The sequence below is a fragment of the Saimiri boliviensis genome, chromosome 4 (assembly GCF_048565385.1).
Source record: "Saimiri boliviensis isolate mSaiBol1 chromosome 4, mSaiBol1.pri, whole genome shotgun sequence".
Classification (NCBI taxonomy): Eukaryota; Metazoa; Chordata; class Mammalia; order Primates; family Cebidae; genus Saimiri; species Saimiri boliviensis.
Genome location: NC_133452.1, coordinates 118,120,919 through 118,147,340, shown reverse-complemented (window position 1 = coordinate 118,147,340; position 26,422 = coordinate 118,120,919). Strand labels below are relative to the sequence as shown.

Here is a 26,422-nt window from a genome sequence, read left to right as displayed (position 1 = left end):
GTATACTGTAAGAGTTTTAGTCTACTGTAAAGGTGTTAATTACAGTAAAGCATCTTATTTTGCCACTGGTATGCTTATGTGCTAAATTAAGATCTGAAATCAACAACAAAAGACATTCAACTGCTAGTACTACTGAAAGTAGAATTATGTTTGTCATTTATGTGCTTCTTGTCAACAACAAATAAAACATATTTTTAAGCAAACTATTACTGCTGGTTTATAAGAATTCAGTAGTTATCTCAGAGAGATATGATCATAATAGCAATTGTATAATGGATAAGAAATAAGAAACAATTCCTGCACAATTACTCACATTGATGAGCTCTTGCATGGAAGAGTTTGTACAATTTACTAACATTTCCTGGATGGCAAACAGAATAAGCATAAAAATGATAACTTAAGGGATTATCCTCTGAATTTCCTGGAATCATTCTCATAAAATATCTCACTGTATAATTTTCAAACAAATGTTTGAGGAGTTCCAAAAGAAAATCTATTATATTTAATTATTTCATCATTTTTACTTGGAACAAAGTTAGATTAAATACAGCACTATTGTCCAAATGCACCAAATATATTTTGTAATCACTTCTACAAAATGTTATAAATTAGATAATGTAACATTGTCAACTCTTGAACATTTTTAACTTTTCTGTAAACATATTAGCAGTGTGCCCTTTGACTATTTTGTGTTTTATCCACTTTTAGAAGTACCCTAAAATTATTCATTTTTTTTAACAGAGTCATGTGCAGCTACCCAATAAAATCATTTCTGTTGAAGTATTTTGAAAAGCAAGTTCCGTTTTGATACTATAAAAAATAGCATGTTAGGTCTTATAGCCACATATCTAGCTTTAGGAATGAAACCAAGAAATAATAAGAAAGAAAGGATAATCTTTCTTTTAATAATTTAATCTTTTAAATTTTAATGATAGATTTATCAGATTTCTGATATTTTTAATATTGATTTATTTTACTTAAATATATTCCAATATGTATTAATTTATTATATAAATGTCATTACTGAATTTTTTGGAAGTTTTCTTTCATCATCTATTGTATTTTTTATGGTTCTTTGGGAAAATGAATTAGTATATTTATCATCAGTAGTAAAAGTACTCTTGTAAAAATTTTATTCATAATATTAACTAATGATAATTCTAAAATTTGAATTTCTAATAGTTGATGTTAACTGTAGAAATGTTTTTTATTATATAAACTCCAATCTTTTCTCCTCTTATCTCTAGCTTTTCACAAAAAACTTGGCTATATAGGTACTAAAAATAATACTTAAGTGAGAGAATACAATTTTTAAATCTGATAACATTTTTAAATGCCATTAAAATCAAGGCAAACTCTTAGAAATTACAACTATACCAAAATCCTGATAATCTGGGCTGCTCTTCACTATCAAAATATCTCCCACTACAGAATGCAGGAAAAGTTTTCATGCAAAATCACTGTGCCAATTCTGTTTCTAAATAAACAAATGTAATAATTTATAATCCTGCCTAAATGTGAGTCTACAAGGCATTAAATCTAATAACGTTTTTCAGAAAATATATGATTGTTTCTCAACAGAACTTACTTGTCTACAGTACCTTACGCTAGTCAGATGATGGAATCTTTCTCGTGTCAGCAAATTCTATTTTAATATTCTTTCTTGTTAGTTTGTGATAAATGAGATATCACTTCCAATGTACAATTGTATGGCTTGAAATATTTAATTGTGTTTCTCTTAGGAGACATATTAAAAGATTGTTTTTATTTTCTCTTTGGAGACAAATTAGCAAGTCATTGTAGTGGAGGGCATTCTAGTATTTAGGAAATAAATATAAAAAATGAGGCTCAAGTGTAGCTCAATAATATTTTGATTAAAATAAATAGTTTTTTATACTTCAAAGGATCAGGCCATGTTTAGTGGATTTCCTTGAACTATGAGCTTTAGAATATCAGAAACCATTTCTGATTCATATTTGTAACTTTGGTTCCTAAGATACTAATTAATAAATGCTTATTAAAAAATAAAGCTTTGTTTCAGGACAGTGATATTTAATGTTAAAACTAAGCAGTATTTAAATTATTTTAATGATAATCTGAATATTTATAGGTAATAACCTTATTGACAGCAGAAATTTTGACCATCATTATCATACATAACTAATTTTTAAGTACTTCACAGAGAATTTTATTTTTCTCCCCATTGTACTGTTCAAGCAAGTTAAAGGAATGGTTCTCATTTCTAGAAACGTGCATTTTGGAGAAACAATTCCTAAAGCAAGATTTATTTGTTTACTAAGTAAATATTAAACTTAAGTCACATGCAAAGCAGAGGGTGATTTTAAAATTCATAAGTAATACTTTCCCTTCCTTAGAAGTTTATAATCTGCTAGGAGGAGTAAGAAAATCTAATAATTATAGTGAAAGTCCATTTCTAATTCAAAGCAAAGAAAAATAGAAGTTAAGGAAGGTAGAGGTTGTTTATGTTTGGTTAATGAGGAGATAGTTTGAGGAGGTGGTGACATTTGAGTTAGGTTTGGTAAGAGACTTTTTTGCAGGCATGACTGGAAAAGCAGGTGTTTTAAGTTTAGGAAAATGTAAGAAAGGATGCAGTGGTTTGATGAATCTTTTGACAAGTAGTGCACTTTGGCCACACATAAGTAGGACATAATTCCAAAAGTTTGTTGAGAAGCAATAATGGCTTAGGTGAAGGTGACTTTTGTGGACATGTAAAGAAAACATTACCGACAATTCAAAGTAGTATTTCTATTGCTAGATAGATTACTGTAATGACTCTTTTCTCGTAATCTAATGATGTGCTTATCTGTATGCTTAAAAATATACATGATAAAATAACAAGTAGATATGCGTTTGTGTTTTAACTTTTTAATGAATTTGATCTCACATTATTATGACCACTAATTTCCAGACAAAATCTTTGTAACTGACAATTGACGATCAAACGTCATATTTTATGTCATTTGTGTCTTAATGATCTACTTACACATTCTTGGACTGGGGAAGAAATGACACTAAAGTGTACTGAAGGCAATTATGTTCAGATTTGTCTTTCATGTCACTTTGATTGTATCTGAATTCCGGGGCCTATTGCTTTTAATCGAGAAGTGCAGTGAAAGATTGAGAAAATAGGCAAAAGCATGGAGGTCCTCTCTGATCATTTGGGTTTATACAGGAACGTAGTTATTTACCCACCACTTCACTGATAACATCAACATAGATAGAGGAAATAACCCTGTATATTCATAAGCCATATGTACATATATAATGTTATGCTATGCATTATTTCATTTGATTTCTTAACTTGCTTTTCATTGCTTTCGCCAAAGCAGATCATCTTTTTATTTGGTTATGTTCTTTTTTCTCGTGTAACTAATGTAATATGTTATCTTTGCCAACTAAGAATCATTTGAATATGAATCAGCCACCCATGAACAATTTATATTATTCAGAAATCCTACTATGCTAAAAGTGTACCTCAACTCACATTCATCGTGTAAAACAACAGCAAAAATAATTGTTTTTTTCCTAAGTTTGGATGATCCAATTGGCCTAAATTTTTATTAGAGGTGAAGAAGATAATGTCCCCTTAAAAAGCAACAGAAGTGTTTTGAAAATCATCCATTGTCAGGTATGGAGAGAACCATAGCATTATGTGTTAAATCTTACTGTTAATAGCAACTCTAAAAAAAGAAAGATTTTTGTTTTCAAACATGGGACATAAACATTACAGAAGAAACGCATTTGGTTAGACAATAGTTTATATATTTCAGTTACAAATTTGAATTCTCTAGAACAATAGATGTGAAATATTAAAAAAAAAATACCACCATAGTGTTGTTTTCCCATCTGAAAAAAAAAATGAGTTTTTCATGTCTTCTCTCTTATAAGGAATTTAGTTATATTAGGACCTCATATTAATTCTCATTTTTATCAAAGTAATTTTTCAGATACATTATATTGACAGCAATAATCAAAAATTCCAATTCAAACTTCTGATTATGTAACAAGTTTATAATCAAGTTCATAAATTATTGAAGAATTTCTTATCTCAAATATTGTGACATAAAGTATCAGCAATAATATTCATATAGCATTGATTATTGATAAGTAGAAGTAGCCACAGTGTGGAATATTGACATTTAATTTGTAGGATATTGAAATTTAATTTGTATTACACATATTTTAAGAGATGTAAATCACATTCCAACTAATAATATAAAATGATTTCCTTAAATTTGTTCTATTCTTTAAAAAATGAACACTTCAACTTGTTTTAAACTTAAGAAATTATTAAAAATTGAATATGACACTTTTAAAAATCATCCCAAGACTGGGAACAGTGGTTCCTACCTGTAATCCCAACAATTTGGGAAGCAGAGGTGGGAGGATCCCTAGAGGCCAGAAGTTTGAGACCAGCCTAGGAAAGATAGTGAGGCCCTGTTCCAACAACAAAAACTTAAAAATTAGTGAGGCCTGGTGGCTGGTGCTTGTTGTCCTAGCTACTTGAGAAGCTGAACTGAGGGAGAGAATCACTATCTGAGCCCAGGCATTCAAGTTTGCACCACTGCACTTCACCCTAGGTGACAGACCAAAACCCATGGACATACTCAGACCTCCTGAATTTCAAGATCATAGTCTCTGTTGAAATAAACCTTGGAAGAGAGATTTTAGCCTATGATCATGCTGCCACTGAGTTGGAAAACTGCCTTCTGCTAGAACAGGTTACACAGTTATTTACTACATAATTAAGTTGAAGGCATGGAATAAACTTTTCAGCATCCTTTGCCCTCTCATCTCTTGCCAAAATTACCTTACTGTGAGCATCAGAGCCCCCAGGTGACTTATGTAAATATATACTCTGAAATAAATGCTGAAAGCAATAGGCATACACACAATTTATACTATGAATTCAAGAGGAAATAAGGTGAAGCATACTGTTAGAAAAATTACTACTAATTTGTTGTGCTATTTCATATCCAGAAACATTCTAATTGCATATAATATTTGAAAATATTAGATAGTCAGTCTAGGTATAAATTTTCTAAATGGTTAATTTCCAAAATAGTTAAATAATGAGTGATTACATACTTCTTACTGGCTTGGCAAAACATGGTTTAGGCAGCACATACTGCACACGTAAATGACTGGAATGAAAGGATGTTGGCAGTAATGGAAAATAGTGATGGCTTTTACGAAGTCAAACACACTGACATTTTATGAAAATTTCCATTTTCTGCCCTGAATATTATCTCACCTGACAAAAACAAACACACATTCAGATTTCTCAGGAGATGTTCTTTGAGTAGATTATATGGAAAAAATTTCTGACACATCAGTCCAGTGCCATGGTTTAATTTTTACGTGAGGATTTTCTAGGACAGATGAAAATGTGTGCTAGTCTTTTCTCCTCACATACAAGAATTGGTAGAATTAGTGCTTACAAAATACACTGCTTAATTACACTACCTGCACTGTCACTGCAACACACTTCACCCAGTCATCTCTGTCATGTTTAAGAAACTACGTCTTAAGGACCTAGTGATTTTCTTGATATAAAAGAGGGCAGCACAGTTTCTTACCCTTTAGTATTCCCTTCCCCTATCTAAACTCCTATGAGCCAGAACCAACAACTATTCTACACATTAGGCTTTGATTTTTGTAAAACCACAGAAAACTGTTACCACTTTTCAGTAACAGTTCAATAAGCACAGGTCCCTTGCAGAATTCTAAGCATATGAATTTTTAAAAATATATTACATAGAAGCTATTCTTTTACTCAACTAATTTTTTTCTTTCTTCCATTTGTTCCTAACTTAGGCCCAGACGTTTTTCTTTTTTTAATTTTGCCTTTCTTGAAAGTTCTACTACCAAATAATCAAATAAGGGAAGGCTGGAGACAATAAATTTCATAAATATAACTTTTAAAAGAGAAAATATTCTCTTATATGTGATTAGCAAAGCGGGGAGTAATTAATTGGGGCACAGAGGGAAAGAATGAGAATGACCAAGGCCACTATATTCTATGAGCCTTTGAGGACACCAAGGGCAACCTCATCTTTGGATGGAAAAAAGGTAGTACGTTAAGTGACTGGGTTTACTTTAGAAAAGTTAAGTTACAGGACTGAGTAACCTAGTAATAAGAAAACTGCTGACACACTTCTGGGGGTAATTATCGTTGGACAAAGAATCAGATGCTACCAAGTCAGGATTCTCTCGCTAAAAAAAAGCAACAGTTAACACTGTGGTTGTATTTTTTCTTATGTATTGCTTCAAAACATTATAAGAAAAGAGTACAGTATCTCTGTTAAGTTGACTTAAAATCTGATGTGTCATTTTATTGACTGTTATTATTGTTTCTTGAAATCTCGTTCATGTTTATACGTTTTCTGACTTCAGTTTAGAGATATTGCAAGCAGATCAGCCTAGCAAATTTAAAACTGTGAATTTAATAATTATCTTTTAGTTATGTGTAGGAACATATTGCATGAGACAGTAATGTAATTTGTGAGAAATGTCTACACACAAGCTTTCATATACCTTTATTCTGTCTTTAGAATTTGGAATGATGGGAGATCATACAATTAAAAGTCAGCGACCTCGATCTGTTCATGAAAAAAGGGTCCCTCAGGAACAAGCTGATGCTGCTAAATTTATGGCACAAACTGGTAATACGTTAGTTACATTTTTCTATTTACTGTTGTTAATTTAATGAAACCACTGCATGTTTTCATAATCTTTTGCTGCACATTTGTCAGTTTTTGGAGCTGATATTTTGTTTTTGAGCCATTTTTTGTCACCAGTTAAAGTCCATAAATAAAGTAGCTGTGAATTGGAAAGTGCACCAAAATTGTGTAAGAATTATTTTGCTTTCAGTATGAGACATTTAGGATTTACATAGTGGCATTTATGCTAATTAACTACTTAAAATATATTATTAAACTTTTAAAGAAAGACAGCAAAGTTATTTCCTCAACAATGATAGAGGATTTTCAAAAATTAGAACTTTAAATGAAACTCTAGAAAATAAAATTTAACAATATTGAATATATTCATTTTTTCCAAATGTGATCCTACTTATAAGTATTAATGGTTAAAATGTACAGAAAATATAAACTTTAAAAAATTTTACATTTTTATTTGAAGAGCTGGTTATATAAGCTAAATGATAAAAAGTTGACAGTGTTAAGTAAGCTGTAACATTCTAACTAATTAAATATCAACTAAAATGACTTTCTACTTTATAAAATGTTTAATTCTAAATTAATGAGATTACTTCTTAAAAACCTCCCTCCAAATATATTAGTATATATTTGGAATATGTCTAATTTATGCCCATTAGTTACAGAATTTGAGCAAATAAATGTATTCATATTTTGTCTTATAATAAATAGGCTAACTTCATCTGAGTGTATTGCATGTGTTACATCCTTTAAAGGAAAAGTGTTTAAACTTTGTTACATAAATTTTCAGTTGTCACCTTTATTTTGGGAAATAGAAAGCTAACAGTTTTATCTATGTCTTAAACATTTTTATGCATCTAAATGTTTTGCCATTAATACAAACATTTCAAGTATATGACCAGCTTTCTGACATGACATTTCAACTAATGGTAGTGAAATTCCCTCAAGAAATTGATGTTTTCTTCAGTTCATATGTTCTTAGGATAATATTTTTTTAGAACACTAGATCTGAATCTATAATATAAAAATGCAAATATGGTTAATGAGTTTTGCTCTTAATAATGGGTAAGTAGAAGATTTTGGTACATTAGTTGCAAATAGGTCAAATTTTCAGAACAGGAGTTTAAAATAAATCTACAAGGATACATTTTTAGTTTTTTGGGTTTTTTTAGATTTATGTCACAACCAAATACAGAAATGAGGAAACCTGCTTATCTGGATCACTTTTTGTACATCTTCTTGTTTAAGGAAATTTGATTTTTATTTTTACTATTTGCTTGAACAAGTCTAAAAGTGTATTAACATGTTTAGGTAAATTTCCTAATTTCTAAATGTATTTCCCTCCTTTACAGGGAGCAAAAATTTTCAACCACTGAGCAGAAATTAGAGAGCATTTGACGTTAAGTCACAGGGGCATGGGCTGACTGCTCATCTTCATCGGCACCATCTCATGGGGGCATTTCTGCAAGATTTTAAAAGATGTATTTTATTTGCTTAAAAGAGGTGGCAGACATTGGTTTACTGAAGTTCCTAAAAATTGGTGTCAATAGGAAGTGAAATGGAGAAGCATAGTTTTAAATTTCCAATATTGTGACATAATTAGTTTATGCATAAATATTATGCAATTTGGCCAAAAATTTCTATACAAGTTTTTTGATTTGTCTGTGACATAGCTCGATTCACAATCTTCAGCCAAATCCCTTCTGATAAATTCAAATCTCAAGGAACATTGTGTTTTTCTAGTAAGGAATTACTAATTTTAGTTTTTGAATGTACTTATTCTTTTTCAGCTTTTGTTTTGTGTTTAATCTACAGTAATGCAATTTGGTAAAACAGGTGAGACATTTCTCAAAAAAAAATCCATGAGAAGCTTTAAAACCATTTCCCCACATTGCTAACAATAGCTCAGAGAGGACAATGAACTTCAAAATTAAAATTCTGAAAATATTGATTGGATGCTCAAAATGATGAATAATAAATATTTATTATTTTATTTATTTATTATTTTATTTACTATATTTTAAACCAAATATAGTATAGACAAACATGAATACATGTATAAGAGTTTAAAATTAAACTATTTTAGCACTGGTGTAAAACTGGAAAACTCATTATTTTAAATAATTTTTAAAATTTATAATTTAACGGAAGACAATTACAATATCAAAAAGAGGAGAATATTTTTCCTTAAACATTTTCCTAGATTATACTTTCTTTAGCTGTTAAGGTAATCTGAATAAATGCAGGTAAGTATCACACAATGAAATTTTACAAAAATTCGGCTTTACTTATAAAGCTTTTCCCTGTATTTCCCTGTCATTTAAGCCAAAAAATGACTGTTGCATATAAATAACATAAAATTTGTTAACAGTAATTTTGAGAACAAAGAATAAGTCAAAAAACATAAATTTAAATAATAATAATATATTTTTATGTTAATCAGAGAGGAAAAAGCAAAAGCTATCACATTTTAATATTTAAGAATTACTTCTCAAAATGAGGAACCAGGCCTCTTCAATCAATATGATCAGTAAAACATTGTAATTAAAAGCAATCTTTCTATACAGTGACAAAGTGAGTGTAACTTTTTTTTAAAAGAGTAACATTTGATAAAATAGGATAATTTGGATATAAATGATGATGCTTTAATAGCCTATAATACAATATTTATTTGTCTTTAAGGGATATAAAATGAAGTGATATCATATAAATACAGCTATTTAATATAGACATCTAAATTAAATGCCAATAAGATGGCTTAAGAAATCTTAATTACACTTGCTTATGCTTAAGCAACATAGTCATCAATTAATTTATAAACATGTTTAGAAAAGTGGCCTTTTATTACAGTGAAGAAAATAGCCTGAATTTGGACTATGTAGTATGTTATCTAAAACAAAAAATAAATAAATAAAAGTAGTCTGGGTGCAGTGATTCACACCTGTAATCCTGGCACTTTGGGATGCCAGGAGGTTGGCAGTTCAAGATCAGCCTGGCGAACATGGCGAAATCCTGTCTCTACTAAAAATACAAAAAGTTAGCCAGGTATGGTGGCACACACCTGTCATTCCTGCTACTTGGGAGGCTGATGCAGGAGAATCATTTGAACCCAGGAGGCAGAGGTTGCGGTCAGCCGAGATAGCACCCTTACACTCCAGCCTAGGTCACAGAGTGAGACTTCATCTCTAAATAAATAAATAGATAGATGATAGATAGATAGATAGATAGATAGATAGATAGATAGATAGATAGCACAGTTCTAATTACATGACTTTAACATACTAGCAAAAGTTTATATTAGTATTTTTTTCATAATTTAAAATGCATTCTCGCATATTATCTCACTCGGTCCTCAAAGATTTTAAAGTAAATGTATTCATTTTATCAAAGACATTCAAATAAATAAAATGACTTTCTCAAGGTCACAGAGCTATTATTCAGTAGGTTTTCATCAAACACAGGTCTTCTGACTTTAATTGCAATGCTTTTCCAGTTTCCTTTTGTTTTTTGTGCTAGGCTAAAGAGCCTTTACTTTGTACTATCTCCAAAGATATCCATACTAAAAACGGTATACTTTATCTTATACTTTACTATTTTAATGTCATTGAATATTTTTAACATCTTTCTTATCATGTATGTTAGCTGTTCTCATAATGGCCTAATGTGCTTGACTAGAATGGTCTTCATACTTTTATAACTAAGGAAATACAGCATGGAAAAAAGAACTATTAATGGAAACGTCACTGAAACTATAGGACTTGAGTTATTATGAAATCGCTTTGATAGGTAGGCCACTATTTCAGTGGCAAAATTTGATTCAAAATCTGAAAGCCAGTATGTTTTATTTATTTGTTTATTTTTGATCAATGAAATGAGTCATCAGTTTGAGGAAGAGTGTAGAGACCAATTCTGAGCATTCATTATCAAACTCTCATGATCCAGGCACCACTGCTTAGCCTGTTCAGCATCACTGCAGTATCATACATTCAGAAGCAACAGAATGTTTAAATACTTGTACAAAAACAATTTAAAAATAGGACTTGATCTGGATTCACTGCTCAGTTTAGTTAAATTATGTTTTTCTGTCCTTATGACAATGCAAGAGGAATAAGACTGCTTTTGTGGTAAAATATAACTAATTTTGTTCATAACCTTTATCATTTCACTTATAGAATCCACATTGTTCATAATTTTCTGGCTTTTAATTAATAACATGCAACCATAATATTTATACCTCACTTAATCTCATCACAGTTTGGAATATCATTATTTAAAATGCATTATATTTTCCCTAATTTCAGCTTAAATTTTTTTATTGCTAAATATATATGCACATAAATACATATATGTGTTTTTTTTTTTTTTTTTTTTTTTTTTGAGGCGCAGTTTCGCTCTTGTTACCCAGGCTGGAGTGCAATGGCGCGATCTCGGCTTACCGCAACCTCCGCCTCCTGGGTTTAGGCAATTCTCCTGCCTCAGCCTCCTGAGTAGCTGGGATTACAGGCATGCGCCACCATGCTCAGCTATTTTTGTATTTTTAGTAGAGACGGGGTTTCACCATGTTGACCAGGATGGTCTCGATCTCTCGACCTCGTGATCCACCCGCCTCGGCCTCCCAAAGTGCTGAGATTACAGGCTTGAGCCACCGCGCCCGGCTATGTGTGGATTTTTTAAACCATTATCCTTCTATTTGGTATATAGAATAATGATTTTCAATCTTGATACTGTAGTTTTTAATATAAAAGAACAAATTATGAAGCATGGCTTTAAGTGTTATCCAAATAGTCATCCAAGAACATTTTTATTAAATTGGTAATATATACATTTGTGAAGAAATAAATTCTGAAATGGTGAAGGGTTATCTATACAGTATTTTCAAGTCACATTGATCACAACACTGAAAAGCAGTCCCATTTGATGTAATCTGTCATCCCAGTTACTATTGTCTGTGCCCTTAGAATACATGTCCAGTTATAAATGGATGGTCATCTATGCCTCTGGATCACAATGCAAACCAGTATAAGAACAAATGTGTTGTAACAGTACTACTCAAAATGTGGTTAGTGGATCAGTGTTTGCCTGCAAACTGGCCATTATGGTCTCTTAAAGGAATAAGCAGTTTACCTCAGAATGTAAAACCAACTACTCCATCAAGCACAGGTTTTATTTCAGCTGACTCTCATATATATATATATATATATATATATATATATATATATGAAATTTCTTATTGAGAAAAATCTGTGTGTTGAACTACATTCTGGCCCAAACTCCTTCTGTCCTAGAGCACCAGTTTGTGGACCAGCTGCCTTGAGTAGTACTGCAAATAATTTCCGAGTAGTTTACTCTCTAGAAAAGGATGGACAAATACATGATCATATTCTATCATTTGAATTCTGTTCCAAAGGCGAATTCTAAACAGAAACATAAAATATTGTTAAATTGTCCTTTGATCTATTTAATCAGCAATACAAAGGTTTTAGAAACATTTTACCTGCAAACTTTTTTAACGACTAAATGGTTAACTTAAATAGTTAACTGCTAGCAGCTAAATGACCCAGTGTGACTTTGGAGAAAAGCAACTGCAAATTTTCAAATTAGTTTTTAAAATTTATCCTGAACATGATGCCATGACAGAATTAGAAGCCTATTTCATTGGTCTTAGAAATTTTTGACTTTTAAGTGTCCTTGGGACATCATATTAGAAATTCAACATAGTTTCATTGAGATGCCAACTCTAAGAAAATTAATGAATTTTGACATTCATTCGCTTTTTAGAGCCCCACTTTAAATAAATTTAGTTCCATTTCAAATTAATGGAAATGATCAAGAAATTTTCCTTTATTTTGAGTTAAAAAACCACTACTCTAGATCATCGGTGGAATTGTTAGCAGAAAGATTTAAATAAATTACCACAAAATAAATAGCTATCATAGTATGAAAAAGTAGGAATTGCACTAGTAATAAACTATAAATGTCAGTACTCAATACAACATAAATCAGATGTGTCTGAAAGCCCAAGTTTCCACATCATCTAGCATTAGAAAGGGTGTTATGCAATAAAGGACTAAGGAGGAACGCATCAATATACTCTTGCTCACCAAAGCCATAGAGGAAGCTTAGAAATAGCTTTTGCTTCCTTTCCCACCAAAGTACAAAGCCTTAGATTAATTTGAAGAGAATCACTTCAACAACTGCTCATGTTGGAAAATGCTAACTAGTTCCTTCATAGTGTCCATGGCACAGTGTAATTTGTGAAGTGTATTTTGCTAATAAGCTTAGGGCAAAACTTGGCGTTTGCATCAATCAGCATTATATGCATTCCTCTTTAAACTTCATTTTCTCTGAAATGTTTTCATGTATTGTCATATTTTTACATTTAAATTATTCTTGCATGTCATAATGTCAGTTTGGTATAATGCTTATTAGATGAATATGTAAGACAGTATTTCATGTTTATTTGTTGTCTTGCATGCAGGTGAATCTGGTGTGGAAGAGTGGTCCCAGTGGAGCACATGTTCAGTTACTTGTGGTCAAGGGTCGCAGGTGCGAACCAGAACTTGTGTATCACCTTACGGGACACACTGCAGCGGCCCATTAAGAGAATCAAGGGTTTGCAATAACACTGCCCTCTGTCCAGGTAGTGTTAGCAGCAACTACAATTGTGGATGTTATTGAATTGTGTCATGCTACGAATTTGGAACGATTTGTTATTTTCATATGAAATGGGTATATGCATTTTAGTTAGTGTGGATAAGTGTAATTCTTATTCAATTTTGATATTTTATTATGTATGTGATTATGTTTGCTCTTAAAGCAGTCAAGAAATTACATAAGTGATCCCCTCTTCACTGCAAATATCAGTTTCTACTATGTGTATCTACTCCTGATATTTAAGGTTCAAATATCTTTTCTGTGTTTTAGACGGTGAAAATGTAAAATCGTATGCTTGAGGAAAAATGTAATCTGCCTTCATACTAGGAATATGACGTATATTCATGCCTTAAGGCAGTGGTTGACATAGCCTGTCAGGCAATCAGCAGTTTTTATATCACTTATCTGACCCTATCAGAGAAAAGAGTGTCCATGACCAAATAACTTTTTAAAATTTTGTTTCATTCAAGTAACTTTCCTCATCAGAGATATCCACTGCTTTGTAAACTTAAATGAAACTTAATGAAAAGAGAGAGAGAGAGGAAGAGAGAGAGAGAGAGAGAGAGAGAGAGAGATCTTTAATGTTAAATGAGGCATAACAATAGCATACCCACTTAGGGCCAGATTTTCCATGTTATATCACAATTTTGTTCTTCAGTTGATGCACACATGCACGTTATAGACATTCCTCTCTCCCAGACCACTGACTTTCATGTAAAAATAAATAATAATATGACTCTGGGGTTTGTTTCAAGAAGTCCAAAGCACATGATGTTGTGAATATCCACATTTATGTTTTTGTCTGACCATTTATGTGGTGATGGATGACTACAAACATATTGACAGCTGTAGCTGACGATGGACTTGCATTCACAGCCTTTCCAGGGACCTCCAAAAGGGATGGGTGTAAAGAAAGTGACTTGCACTGCAGCAGCCTTTCATCTGCTAGTGTGTGCTTAGAAGTTTCTCAGTAAACTCCACTTCTAGAGATGGCTGACTCCACAGTTGCTAAAACCAAGAGTTAAGAGTGGGTGGCATGGAGTAAGAGCAGGAATAATAGTTTTCCAGCAGAATAAGCAAAGGGGATCCATTAAAAAACAATCTGAGAGAGCTGTTAATGGGTGTAGAGTTTTAGATTTGTAAAATGAAAAAGTCTGAATATCTGTTTACAACATTATGAATATAGGTAACACTACTAAGTTGTATACTAAAAAATGGTTACATGGTAAATTTTGCATTTTGTGCTTTTTACAATAAAAAAGGACAGTGTAGAGGAAATAAAAGGTAAAGAAAGTGGTGGGCAGAAGGTGGAGGAGAAATGATGCGATGAGGTGACTGATCCCTTTAGAATAGAATTGGGAGGTAGGCTAAGCACGGCAGAAAACAGAAGTCTATGAGGAGGGAAAGGCAGAATTAACTGGAAAAGAGCAATAATTGCCACTTAGAACAAGAAAAATCAGTGAGGCTCAGTGAATTAGACTAGAGCAAGAAAACACATGAACTGAAAACTAAAAAGATTCATAAGAAAAAAATGTTTAAGGAGTTTATGAAACGGGGAAGAACATGAAAAAATATGATTAAAAACAGGGATCATAGAGCAGACAGATTCTAGGTACATTTGGCAACAGAAGGAAAACAAGTACAAGCAAGGACCTGGGGATTTTATTTTATTTTTTAAACTGACTGGTAACATGTATGTTTTTATCTTGTACAACATGATAGTTGAGGTATATCTATGTTGTGGAATGGTTAAATCTAGCTAATTAATAAATATATTACTGAATATAGTTATCTTTTTTGTGCTGAGAGCATTTAACATCCACTCTCTTTACATTTTTTAAGAATACAGTAGTCATTAACCATAGTCACCATGCAGTATAATAGATCTCTTGAATTTATTCCTCCTATCTAACTGTAATTATGTATCATTTGACCAACATGTTTTATAAATGAAATCTTCAGACCACAAGGGTAAATAATTATTTTCATTCAGGTGTGGGTGGAGTGAGTTTTCTGGGAAGAATACTTAAAGCTGGTCCCTACTTACGGTATTGACATAAAGAGATCCAGGATCAAGTTGCCTGTCCTTGACAATGAGAAAAATGTCAATAAAGAATTATGCTGTACTTGCAATATAAATTTATCTAATCAGCATGTGTTTGAATAGCCAAGACCCTTTCAACATACACAGATAGTATTATGGCAAATGGATCTCCAAATGTGAGTCTGAGTGGATTCGAAGGTGTTCCCTAAAATTTTCCATTCAGAGCCTACTTCCCAGTCACTAGTTATGCACATCTATAAGGATGACATATGAAAGTTGCCATCCTTCTGCCAGAGACCAGTGATTAATGCCTTCACTGGGTACAGAGAGCATCTGTGGTGGGATCAGAGTGCTTCTCTCACAAAGAACAGCCAAAACCACTTTTTCACTGTGTCTGATGTCCAAAAGACTTTATAATATTCTATAATTTAAAGTTTTAATTTAAAGTGTTTCTTCCTTATTTATTCCTGAAGTTTCAATTTTTTGAATTTGAAATATCAGATCTTGGTGATGACCTTGAGTAGTAGAATGTAAATAACTCTCACATTCTTAGTGTTCCAATAATGGAACACTAGGCATAAATGACTTAAGCCTTTTACCCATACACCTACAGAACTGCATACCAATTACTAGCTCCTCTTCACCTTCATATGCATAAAGTCTTTTTCTTTCTAAATTCGATTAAATAGTACTGTTGAGAAGAAGTTTATCTTTTAATCATTGTTTTAGTTCAGAATATTGAAGAAATGAGAACGTTTTCTTGATTTGTCTTTAATTTTCCAAACATGAAGGATAATTTAGCAATCTAAAAATACAGAATAAGTACCCCATTAAGGAATTGGAATTTTTTCATATGGTTATTGTATTTGTTATGAAATATTTTGTGCTCAATGTTTTATTTTGCTCTTTGTTGTGCTGGTAAATATGTACTTTCTTTGCTATCTAATATATCATGAAAATAGTGACAAGAAGTGAATTTTTAAAATGTAATGTTTTGAACAGTGCAAATGTCTTCTTAAAATAATACATTCCCAAGAAGAAAATTAACTTCGAAATCAGTAACTGATTTGTCACATTTTGTGACAAATGTGATTGGCATTTAATTAATGAAAAAGACACAAGAAATGAACAAATTGAATATTAAAGTCACTTTCTACAAAATATGTGGAATGATAGAAATAGAGGTTATATTTATTTGTACTATAAAAGGTTAATCCACAGTGTTTTAAGTTAGTTACCATTCACCCGTATTCAAATTTCAAAAGAAGTCTGCTTTAATTAAATTATGCAATAATGTGTTACTTCGATATGGATCCTAAGATATTTAACGTTTAGCAGAATTTTTGCTTTGACATTGTACTCTGTCAAAAAGCTCTTGTTACTCAAAGTAAAAACAATAGACATAAACCGAAAATAGAGAAAAATACAGTGCTACATTCAATAGTGCAATTTATTGTCCTAGTTGAATTACAATTTTATGGTTTGTTCCAGGGCTTCTCAACCTTATTACTACTGACATTTTAACCCCAAAAAGTCTTTGTTGGGGGAGTCCATCCTGTGCATTTTTTAATGCTTAAGAACATACCTCACCTTTACTCAATAGATGCCAGGAGCCCCTTACTTTCCCCCAAGTTGCGACACCCAAATATGTCTCCAGACATTGCCAAATGTCACCTGAGGAGCAAAACTGCCACTGGTTGAGAGCCACTGGTGTATTCTATATGTATTTTGATCCTGTAGAAGAAGTTTCTTCAGGCTAAGGAATGCTTTTGAAATTTTTTTTTGTAAAAATTACAGTTTTCATATCCATTTGTTTCTTAAAAAATAAAGCCTGTCACTTATTTTACATACAGCCCAATCTAAATCATAAGAAAATTTATATGTTTATTTCAAAATATGATTGTAATATATTTTGTGTATTACATATTCTTCGTTCATCTCTAATTATCACAACAGATATTATAATATGCCTAAGCTAAGGAGGAAAACTATAAAAATGAATGAATTTTATTTAAATATATTGGTTTTATTAGGATCATTTTAAATGAACTAGATCATGTACAGATTCTCATGTTTGACTGCAAAATGAAAAAAACATATAACAATTTGCCATTAAAATAAAAATGTCTAATCTTTAACATTAATCTTATGAATAGCATCTATAAACATTATAAGGTATGTGCTATAATTTCCTACTAACTCAATAGTCTCTAAAATGACATTGTTAATGATTTGTATCCTTTTCAAATGAAAAAAATAGCTTTTTAATAATGATGTGAATGAGTCATGAACTTTGACCATGTAGCTATAAAGACTGTTTGAAAGTATTAAGTAACGATAATTTTCTGAAGATTCCAGATTCATAATTTTAGCCGTCAAGGTTAATCAACGTTTTTTGAGATTCATGGAGGAAAATATGCCAATTTAGCATCTAACTTTTTTTCTGGGATTGTGAAATGTGTGTAGAACAGTATAATTTGACAGAAGAAAAAATGAACAAAAGCAGCAATATAAATTTTATATAGCATCATTATCTTTTTATATAGGAGGAGAAAATAAAAGGAGAAAAGGTTTTTAAAATAGGAGGAAAAAAGGTTTTTAAAATAGGAGGATAAAAGGTTGTTTTAGGAGAAATCTTGGTAATTGGAAATAAATGCAGTAGTTTATAAAAGTATTCATTTAATATGACAAAGTATATTGATGTATCTACTTTTAAACTATTTTGCCATAATTGATCATATATACATACATAAACATTTCTATATGTGGATAGTATATGCATCTTATATGTACAGTTTTATTAGAGCTAAATAGAGACTTCTTTTTAAACATATATCAATGGATATACATTGTCTTTGGTTTTCCCCAAATTTTATGGGAAAAAGTAGAACATCTTAATTTTTCTCTTTTGTTTTTTTCTATATATTATTTTAAAACTGTATTTCCCAACAAGGCTCTCAGAATCTTTAAGAATTTGTCATTGAATGTTTCTATGACTATTTTTTCAATGTTTAAACATATTATCGAAACCAAATGAGGCAACTAAATAACACAAATAGAAGAGGATGGGGTATCTCACAATTAAGGTATCCTGTCTGTATTTCTAAAGTAACAGCTTGGTAAGCATACTCATGAAGATTCTAGATATATTTACTTGCATAATTCCTCTGCCACTTTTTATGAACTTGTGCTTACCCTTACCCATGTTAAAGAAAAAAATGAACTTTTTTGTTCACATTCCTCTATAAATTTCTACTCTCCTAATCATATCTGTGGGTGTCATATCAAACATCTGGCCTCTTGAACTTCTAAGAGTATACCAAGGCTAGAGGTTCAACATCAAGACCAGAGTTTTGAACCAAAAAACACATCTTTTGTCATGCCTTTTTATTGATATTGTCTATTAGAGTGCTATTATGTATTGTCTCAAGTATTAAGAATTAGGATTAGAGTGGTGATTTGACCATGCAAGGAAGGGATAAAGCACTGAATCCTTCTTTTTTTTTTTTTTTTTTTTTTTTTTGGAGACAGAGTCTGGCTCTGTTGCCCAGGCTGGAGTACAGTGGCATGATCTCGGTTCAATCCCCACCACTCAGGTTCAAGTGATTCTCCTGGCTCAGCCTCCTGTGTAGCTGGGACTACAGGCACATACCACTATGCCCAGCTAATTTTTTCATTTTTAGTAGAGATGGGGTTTCACCACGTTGACCAGGCTGGTCTCGAGCTACTGATCTCAAGTGATTTCCCAACCTCGGCCTCTGAAAGTGCTGGGATTACAGGCATGAGCCACCATGCCCTGCCTAAACACTGAATCTTGGTGGTCTTTTGTAAAATATCGCAGTATTTATTCATAGTGGTTATTCTGAAAGAACACAAGTTATGTTATTTAAGATCAAGTGTGAACTCATTATAGCAGTATATATGAAGAATAGATATTTTCATATTTATCTTAGGTATAATTATTTTCTTTAGAAATTTATACAAATTTGGTAGATTTCCAGTCCTATCAAGCTTTAGAGGAGGAAAAGCATCTTCTTGTTTCATGGTCATTAGAAGGAGATGATCATATTTTCCATTCATTTTGAAATGGAAAAGAGGAGTATTTTACGCAAGTAGATACTCTGTTTGAAATTCTTTCTTATTCAAAATATGGTAACTTTAAACCCAAATTTTTAAATGCCAAAAAAATTATTTTCTAAAATGGGATGTTAAAAGTTAATATGCACCCTCAATTTTCAGATTTTTAAAAATTTTCTAACATCGTAAAAGTTTAAATCCCAAATTTTGTAAATGTTAGGAAAATTATGTCTGCCCTTGGCTCTCTTAATAAAACCTTAACTCTAGAAGATTATCTCTGTTATGAAAAATTTAGTTTTCTATATTAATAGTTGATATTACTTTAACTTAAAAATAATTTGTGACTGTCTTACCATGAGGAAGAGAGGTGCATTTCTATTAAATATAGGAAAAGTTTAAAATTTATGACATGAATAACTTCAAATGCAGAAAAAAAGCTCATGCAATTTTCCACTATTTTAATAATTTTTTATAATTAATAACTATATTTTATGACAAGAATATTATCTTTTAAAATATCTTCATATTTGTCTATTTAATGAGTTTTTTAATTATAAAGAAAATAAACTTTGATTTTACTTCTCTGCTTTTGTTGTTGAAGCTTCTTTGCTTTATTACAGTACACGGAGTATGGGAGGAATGGTCACCATGGAGTTTATGTTCATTTACATGTGGTCGAGGCCAAAGAACGAGAACAAGGTCATGCACACCTCCTCAATATGGAGGAAGACCATGTGAAGGACCTGAAACACATCATAAGCCTTGTAATATTGCTCTTTGCCCAGGTGAGCCTATTATGCATTTCGTGATCTTTGTATTTATCTGCTCTTTATGTGATTCCAGAGTACAACCTTCATTCAGTCACGTTGGAAAATGTGTCCTTTGGTTATTGTACCTTGCCTAAAACTAGGTACTTTTCTTGATTCTATCATTTGCAGTGGTGTCGCATATGTCCTTTAGTGTTAATCAATATTTATCTTTATTATATTTCTACAAATGTGTATGTTAGTGTTTTCCAGTAAGATTTTTATTTGCACTTGTTTTTTCCTTCTGGAAAAATTACAAGGAATCCTAAAGACTTGAGATTAATTATTGCCTTCATACTGAAACTAGAGAGATTTGATTTAAAGCCAGTCCTTCCTGTATTATTCTCTTACAATCATTCAGTTAGAGAGTGGCAATGTACTACTGACCATGTATAAAAATGACAAGTATTTTCAGGGAATCAAACTTTCTAGATCTCTTGCTAGTTAATGTCCTGCATGATGAAGCAATGCTTCAAAGTCCTTCTGGAAGTTTTAAATATATAAAACATGTGAGGAATATGAACAACAATCCAATGTGTGAATATGCAAAAGTCATCTAACAAGTTTAATTTTTCTCTTTACTTCAAGAAGGACTGTGACTGCTAGGTTTCTGTACTTAATGACATGGAATTAAGAATTAAGGAATTTTACTGAATAATATAATTACTTCCTAAAATTTTATGAATTTTATGAATTATGAGCACAACTTACATGAGTTAACATTCATGCAATTATGAATATTAGAGAGTCAAAACCATCATTACTTGTTAACAAATACTAGTAAATCTGTTTATGAAATCAGTAACATTCTGTCTTATTTCTCTCTCTATAAACACACAGGCAGGCAGACACACAGATAGGTAGTGATGCCTTGTGCTTTCAACAGAGATTTGTGAAAGTTTATACTTTTTTTATTTTGTCTATTGTTTTCAATCCTGAGCTGTAACATTTAGATAGAATCAAATATGATTTACTCTTATTTGTCCATAGAGTGCAAAAAACTAGACAATATGAGAAAATAAAAAAACCAATAACTATAGAAACTTTTAAAATACTTTTTTGTTCCTTTTTTTATGTCAGCTGGACTCCACAAATACAAACATAAAATGCCATTGATCGGTTAAAATACTGTGAACCAAGTTTCTCATAGTCTACTTTCCATTAAATTTTCTAGGAGTAAAATTCTTAGATATCAGTAGAGAGGCTATGTTGGAATTCAGATATGAAAACTCGTTTTCTTAAGTTGATACAGTTTTGGAACTTTGTCACTCAAGTGGTAACCACATGTTTTCAAGTGGATTTTAGTGGTCTTCCTTGGATTTTAGTCATATTACATTATCATTGGCAGCACTCTAAGGCCAATAAAATCAGATGGCTTTCTTTCATGTAGGTCTTTTATTTTGGTGCATTATAACTGTATTATTTGTAAATGTGACCTAGCTCATATTCTCTCATAGGTGAGCACATGGGCATATCCTTGAGTACTTAAATGTATCATGTCATTTCTGACTCCAGTTATTTTTATTCTTAAATTTAGTTGCATCATAAAAGATGTAAAATTTTTACCACATTGTATCTCTATGAACTTAGTATCTGAAAGTGAACTCTAATAATTAGATTTTTTTAAGTTTCTAGACTGTGCCAAAAAATTGACATTATAATTTTAAAATATGTAGATTTATTTGGTGAAAACATTTGAAATTCTCATTAGAACTCATCATCTTATAGCTAAACTCAGGCACCTTCACTGTGTATGAAAGCGTCAACTATCAACTAGATGTAAGGCACTACCAAGAAGTATATATAGTCCCTGATTTCAGATGTTTTACTATTCATTCAGAAGATTCATACATAAGCATGTACAAAGTTGAATGCAGTTCTGAAAATCTCATATAAATACTGTGGCTTTAATGAAAGATGGTAAATCAAGGATTCAGTGGTTTCGGGCAACATTTTTTCTAATCATCCCACGTGATATCCCTAAGATACCATATTAAGGAATAAAGCTAAAATGTAAATCAGGACCTACACTAGCTTTTCTCTGTTAGACCTAGAATGAACTGCAGACAGGAAGAGGGCAGAAGAAATATACACAACCACACACTGTATCTCCAGCTACTCACTACTTTTCCAGGATTTGATGGGGTGGGTTGGGGTAATGAGCAGTGACATTTTTGTGTGGGATCATGCTAAAACAGTATTATAGTCTTAAAGCATCCTCTTTTTAAGAAACATGCATGTAATCACTACAATGAAATAGATATTATGTAGGAATAGCATGCATTGTTTATATTAAACAATGAAATACTTTTAGGTATTCAGAATTTGATATATAAGTAGATAATATGCTATCAGATTCCTTGCTGAGTCAATGTACAACTTCTTCCCACTTCTTCTGAGGTGACAGAAAACCATTGCCTGGGATCTGTATAAGGAAGGAAGGAAAAAAGGAAAATGAAGATATAGTATTTCCTAGTGTGAGTGGTTAGTTACTAATTTGTATACTGGGTCTGAGAACCGGGGGCTGATATTGATAAAGCAGGATGGGCAAGAGGCATAGAGAAATTAAAAGGAATTTCCTGGCTCATAACATAATGTGGCCTATTCCTCCTTTTGTAATCTATACTGATAATTAAAATATTATGGAAAGGTGTGTGTGTGTGTGTGTATGTGTGTGTGTGTCTGTGTTCAGTGGTCTTTGGGGTCTGTTTTACTTATCTCACCACAGTTCTGGTGGTCCAAATTATGTTTTCTTTTTCTTTTTTCCTTTTTTTTTTTTTTTCTTGAGATGGAGTCTCACTCTGTCTCCCAGGTGGGAGTGCAGTGGTACAATCTTGGCTCACTGCAAACTCTGCCTCCTGGGTTCAAGCAATTCTCCTGCCTCAACCTCCTGAGTATATGGGACTACAGGCATATGCCACCACACCTGGCTAATGTTTCATTTTTAGTAGAGATGGGGTTTCACCATGTTAGCCAGGCTGGTCTTGAACTCCTGACCGCAGGTGATCCACCTGCCTTGGCCTCCCAAAGTGCTGGAATTACAGGCCTGGGTCACTGCGCCCAGTCTAGGTTTTCTATTTTCTCTGAATTGTCATTCTAGTCATTAAGTGAGAATTTGCTTAATAATGATCAATTCTCAGTTGATAATTTACATATTTGAGGATAAATAAATTTTCTTTTATTCCCTGTTTCTCTCTCCATGCAACTTTACACCTGGTGAAAAACAAAAAATTCCTGTTAAATGGATTATCTTGATACAAACATATCCAAATTTCTAATATCAATATTTAAAGGACATTTTCTATGTCTCTTTCCTAATACATTGATGTGGTGAGGCAGAGTGATCTTGGACTTTTGCAAAAGAACACATATTTAAATTTAGATTTTTACCTTTTAATACATTTGTGTCACTCATCTAATCTTTACTTTATTCATCTGTAAAATGGGGACAATAGTAATACCTACTTCTTAGGACTTTGTGAGATGCTGTAAGGTGGGGAAACTGATAGGAAGCAAATACTGTGAAAGTATTAGCAGTAGTATGTTAATGCCCTTCAACCAAAATCCATCAGAATCACACCTGTAGTTGACCTAGCTGAGTTTGAGAGTGAGGGGAAGCTAACATAGGAACTGTGGGATCTCCGTAATGGAGTGTTAGAAATACTTACGGTATTTGAGCTTGTGTTAAGTGATCTGGCAGAGGGTTTAAGGAAGCGGCATTTGTTCTGAACTGGATGCTGTTTGGAAGGTGTCACAATTCTGTGATTGGATACTTTAATAAATTACCTCTGTGAAGGGAAGACCAGCCACAATTGGTAAAGAAAGAGCGTTCACTCATATTAGCTGAGAAAAAAGAATGTTTGGTACTTTATGACTTGCACTATTACTTTGTTTCTGTCTCCTAAGTGGCCGTGCAAGTCACTGATGTTTTCTGACATGGTTTAGGTCTAACGAGAGATAACAGTTTTTGTGTGCATAGCAGGCAAGCTGCTAATCAGGTCTATCTGTGTCTTTTTATGGTAATTCCCCCTAGGGCTATTTGATCACATTAGAACCCTCTGTCCTTAATGGTCTTGATTTTTATTAATATTTAACTGGAGAAAAATGTCGGATATAATGGAGAGCTGCATTTTCCAGTATGACTGCCATTAAAAGTATGTAGATATATATACCCAAAATAAAATTTATATAACCATTTCCAAAATTAAACACTTATGGGAACATAAAAAGCTTAAGTTCTTAGTTAAAAGCCTGAAGTTTTATACTAATTTTCTTTATAGCTTTTTACTTTATAGTAATATTCTCCCCTAGTCAGTAGTTGAATATTAGAGGAGCTAATGAGTTTAGTTTGTACTGTTTTCAGTGTGGACTTTTCTCAGTCTGATATGTGTCCATGCGGTAGAGTATAAATAATATAGGGGACAAGGATAAGTAATAATTGAGTGACAGATTAAAGACTAAAATAAATGAAAGATCTGTTGGTAAATAAGTTCTTCATTTATATGCTGAAATATATATATGGATTTAATTATCTGATTCAGTGGGAAAAAGAGTGGTCTGTGTTTCAGAAGATATGGATTAAAGTTCAGCCCCAATTCGTAATTAAAATATTTACTTGGTCAATTTATATATGATATTTTTTAATTTCCTTTTTTATGAAATAGAGCCAGTATTCATCACCTGTCAATATTACAGGATTGATATATTATTATAATTATTATTATATTTCAATAATATAAAAATCAATGTAGAGGATTTTTTAATGATTTATATGAATATATTAATTTAAAATTAAGGGATTTGGGAAGAAATAGGTCAAATAAACTAGGGATAGTATAATTATTGAGCTCTACCATCTTAGTCATGGACTGAAAGGGTTTCTTCTCCCAGGTTTGTGCTAGGAAGAAGTACTTTCATACAGGCTGTGTTAGTCTGTTGGGCTGAGCCCTGTCACACCCATCAACCTGCATTTGAAAAACGCTTTCCTGGGATCCCAAAACCCCACCAGAGGGATACTGCCAGATTGAAGTTTTCAGATACATTTCATGTTCTTACAAACCCTAAGAAAATAGAAAGAGTCATCTAAGAGTACAGCCTCAGAAACACAGATGGACCCAAATATCTCTGTTATCTAGAGCAGGAGGCTTCAGTCTCCTATGAACCTAAAATTTTGGTCTACAGCATCTATAGGAGGATGCCCTGCCCTCAGTCTCTCTGCAGGGAGCCCTTCTGGTGAAGACAGTGAGTAGGAGGATGCTAAACATTTGCTGGAACTTGGTTCAGAGGTCCCTAATTGTGTTTGCATGAGGTTGTTATAATTTGTAACTCAAATGCTGCCTCATTAACCTGTTCTTTAATTGATATGAATTTTATCTTCTTAGCCTTCTAGCCTGTTGTACGACAATTATATTAGTTTATGTCATTTTAGATTTTGGGCATTTTTCCAGTGTTTTTTTCAGTTCTTAGCTTAAAAGATTTTTAAATTAGTTTTGTCTTTACTAATCTTGGCTTACTTTCTTTTACTATTTAATATTTTTTCTCATTCAAACTTTAATAAACTTTTTATATCCTTCTTAGCCTTACCATTATCATTTGTTTATATTTTAATTTTATTTTTTTAAAATGTTGCTTTTTTATTTTCCTCTTATGTAGTTTAGTTTAAAATGGTAAATGTAAGACAGATTTTAGCTTTTCAGCATATGCCCAAAGCAAGAGGTTATACTCTGCTTTTTAGACACAGGGTCTTACTCTGTCACCCAGGCCAGGGTGCAGTGGCAATGTCATAGCTCATTGTACCTGGAAATCCTGGGCTCAATCATCCCCGCACCTCAGCTTCCTGAGTTGCTGAGACTACTTGTGTGCAATACCACATCCGGCTAACTTTATTTTTAATTTTTGTAGAGACAGAGTCCCACTATATTTCTCAGGCTGTTCTTAAACTCATACCTCAAGCAGTCCTTCCACCTTAGCCTCTCAAAGCTCTGGGATAACATGAATGAGCTACTATGCCAGGCAGAAGTTGGACTCTTGTACATTTTAGTCTTGTGTCCTGAAAGAGTCTTTACAGATAGATCCCTGGATAACTCCCAACTTAATGCAATCTGAACTCTCCAAATTGACCATCACAAAATGAAATAACT

The 26,422-nt window shown here is 32.2% G+C and overlaps 1 protein-coding gene across 3 annotated transcripts in view; it reads left to right on the top strand.

The window, feature by feature from the left end:
* The window catches only part of ADGRB3 (adhesion G protein-coupled receptor B3), a 740,902-nt gene that overhangs the window by 275,415 nt on the left and 439,065 nt on the right, over positions 1 to 26,422 (top strand). For 2 of the 3 annotated variants that reach the window (XM_074398120.1, XM_074398119.1), the window contains exons 2-4: positions 6,576 to 6,686; positions 13,180 to 13,341; positions 20,097 to 20,261. In XM_074398120.1, coding sequence (XP_074254221.1) covers positions 6,576 to 6,686; positions 13,180 to 13,341; positions 20,097 to 20,261 — 438 coding nt within the window. Of the gene's footprint in view, positions 1 to 6,575; positions 6,687 to 13,179; positions 13,342 to 20,096; positions 20,262 to 26,422 lie in introns of those variants that run through there. The other variant, XM_074398121.1, reaches the window with a different exon arrangement.